Raw genomic sequence first — 2,966 nt, 5'->3', positions numbered from 1 at the left:
GACTCAGGAATCGGGAAGTGTCTCGAGAGTCAGGAATAGGGAAGTGTCTCGAGAGTCAGGAATAGAGAAGTGTCTCGAGAGTCAGGAATGTGGTCTGCAGGTCAGGAATCCGGCGAGAGTCAGGAATGTGGCAAGAATTGGGGGATTCCTGACAATCTAAGATTAATGTGATTGGTATAATTTATATGTTCCTAAGAAATTAATGAAAGTATGAAATAAATATGATCTTCCATGTGTATACTCTCACTCTTCTTAATTGTCCTTTTTAGCTTCTTTTTCATTTTTAATCTTTAGAGTAGTCTTCTTTGTGATATACTAACCATCTCTCTAAGTAGCATTCAGTGTAAGGTTTGGTAGAGTTTTGAAAGTCCCAAATGACAACTATTGTACATCTTTAATCTTGTACATATTTTGTATATGTTTGATCTCTTAAAGGGATAATTGTTTTACTTTATCAATTTTTTATATTCATTAAAGTCTTTATTCAATGCTAAATTTTTTTTTTTAGTGTTAAGAATTTTTCCTGATTCTCTAAATCTTGAGTCTCTATCCACCACCTCTTACCCAATTGGTTATTAAGTTTGAAGAAGAATTATAGAGTAGATCTTCAACATTTTTAATCAAATTGGGTTGCTCTCTTTTTGTCAAAATTCTTTATGATTTTTATAAAAACAAGAAATCTTAATTTTTTTACTAACAATCTATTTCATTTTGCAATGCCTCTTATCCCACCATAATAGCTAGTTGAAACCTGTATTTAAGAGAAAAAATGAGAAAAAAAAACAAGAAATAAAGAGGGAAGGAAAAAAAGTGTGCTTGCTATTGAATTTGCTTTCTGGATCTTCCCCCTCCCCCTGGCTAGATCCACAGCCCAAAAAGTTCAACAACTAACAATTTAAATTTATTAAGAAAATACTTGGATAAGGGCTAAGAAATTCACTGTTCTAAGCTTGTAAAACTACTTCTTGGCCTGAGGGATAGATTGTTGCAGTCTTGTAACCATCAGCAAATATCACCTGAACCAATCCTACCTCATCTTTGTAAACAACACCAGTTGCATCCATGCTCACTACCACATACTTCTTCACCACTCCCTTGGAGATCAATGCATGGTAACGGCCCCTCAATTCGAACCGTGCAAGGTGTTCCCCAAGTTTGATACCATCCCGAGCAATTTCAAAGGCCCATTTGAGATCTGCGAGATAAAAGTCAACGTATCCTGCCACACCATACAGTCTACCAACATCCGGGGACATTGGGACATCAAGAAGTGTGCAGTATGTGCTGTAACAAAACATTTCAGTTAGGCCAACACAAGGTAAATAGCATACATACCGATAGAACTCATTCTGGTATTGTCGCTCGTATATTGTCCCATCTTCAGTTGCAAGAGATTCAGAACAAGCCAAACGCCCGGCACTCATCCTTTGAATCACATGGACCAGAAAGCTCTCGATGCCCATTGTTTGAACTTGGGGCAGCGTTAACGTTGCAGTGGCACATAAAGATGCATAATAGTGACGGTGCAAAGGCGAAGGAAACATAAAGTTCATGGCTTTGGTCCTCACCAATTGACCCCTTCTCGAAAGCTTATTTGCAGCACGAAGCTCTTCCGAGGACAGCTCTGTTTTCTTCACAAAACCCAGAGCCTGCAGGTTTAGATAGCAAGTTAAATTGGATAGTTAAATTGGAAACATGAGAATGACACTTACTGAACTGGATCCCAGTAATTTGGAGAGGATACCCGCATACTCCGGTCGCCAATACATATTACGAAACCTGGACACGAATCACATCAAATCACATCAGGCGTCTAGTCTGCGGGCCTTACTTACGTGGAAATACTTCGAATCTCAGATAGCGAAGCCATAAAGCGTTCAGAAAGCAATTCGCTCTTCGCAAACTCCTCACAGTCGTCCCAATTTTTGTCATTGAACGTTCCCCTCACAAGCCAGTCAAGCATGTGTGTCATGAGCCCTGGTTGTCTATCTCCAACCTCCATCACGTAGTAGAGGATATCGTTGTTGCTGGGTACAAATGCACAGAATTTGCACCAGTTCTCCCATAACTCCATGCATTCAGCATTTGAAAACTGGAGATAAAGACCCGAGGATCCACAACCATGCTGGGGCCTGCATTCAGGAGAATCACATAAGTTACATGCGAATAATTTCTAAGCCTCACCGTATAGTCACAGCGCAACTTGGTTTAAATATAACTGGTGTTGCCGGCAGCTCGCCTTCGTCCGTATCACCCTCATCACCCCCAAAGCTGGAGACGAGCACAATATGCAGCATACCACCGGCTTGCGCTGATTTAATCTTGGCCCATAGAGTTAGATCAGAAGCATGAAACCCACTCTGCCCTTCGTCGACAAGTAGAAGTGTAGGCTTGCTGCTGTTGAGCCTCTCCATTGAAACATCTGCAAGATAATGATAGACATGTCACAGAGAGTAAAATAAACAGACTTTCTTAGAGTACTCACCATGATAGTGCTGATACCACATATACTCGAAACTGTGGCCACTGATGCCTGCAAGGCTGATGTAGAACACGTCGCCGAATTTCGATTCGGTTCTGGCTTTTAGCAGCTGAAGAAGAGACGTTTTACCACTTTGAGGAGGGGCTCGCACGACGACTGCTCGTTCTTTGCGAACAAGACTCTCAAGCTTCTCCAACAGATCTTTTCTTTCAGAAATGTATAAACGCGCGTTCAAGCCTTCCGATTGCGAACCTGAAACATAGAATACATCAGCCATCAGCCAACAAAGGGCTTGATTGCTTACCAAATCCGCGGATTCCCGTCACTGCGGAATGTTTAGCTGCACCCACGGCAGCAAAAATCTTGACCTCTCGCCTTCAGATGCTCCCACAGTTTGCACAGCTCTCCAAACTGAGTGGTACAGGCTAGATGCTCCCATCTTACGTTTTATTGCTTTTTTTTTTTTTTTTTTTTTTTTCTTTTT

General features: G+C 41.3%; 1 protein-coding gene across 1 annotated transcript in view; it reads right to left on the bottom strand.

Moving 5' to 3' along the window:
- Nucleotides 1–920: 920 nt before the first annotated feature.
- Nucleotides 921–2,966, bottom strand: part of LOC9647380 — a 2,606-nt gene continuing 560 nt past the window's right edge. The window contains exons 2-8 of the mRNA XM_024684923.1: nt 2,787–2,857; nt 2,486–2,734; nt 2,185–2,422; nt 1,836–2,132; nt 1,713–1,779; nt 1,336–1,649; nt 921–1,284 (exon numbers count right to left, since the gene is read on the bottom strand). Of these exons, the coding sequence (XP_024540691.1) occupies nt 945–1,284; nt 1,336–1,649; nt 1,713–1,779; nt 1,836–2,132; nt 2,185–2,422; nt 2,486–2,734; nt 2,787–2,857 (1,576 nt within the window). The 3' untranslated portion in view covers nt 921–944. The remainder of the gene's footprint in view (nt 1,285–1,335; nt 1,650–1,712; nt 1,780–1,835; nt 2,133–2,184; nt 2,423–2,485; nt 2,735–2,786; nt 2,858–2,966) is intronic.

Source organism: Selaginella moellendorffii, unplaced genomic scaffold, assembly GCF_000143415.4.
Source record: "Selaginella moellendorffii unplaced genomic scaffold, v1.0 SELMOscaffold_43, whole genome shotgun sequence".
In the NCBI taxonomy this organism is placed as follows: Eukaryota; Viridiplantae; Streptophyta; class Lycopodiopsida; order Selaginellales; family Selaginellaceae; genus Selaginella; species Selaginella moellendorffii.
Note: the sequence above shows the minus strand (reverse complement) of the source record. Positions and strands in the feature narration are given on the sequence as shown.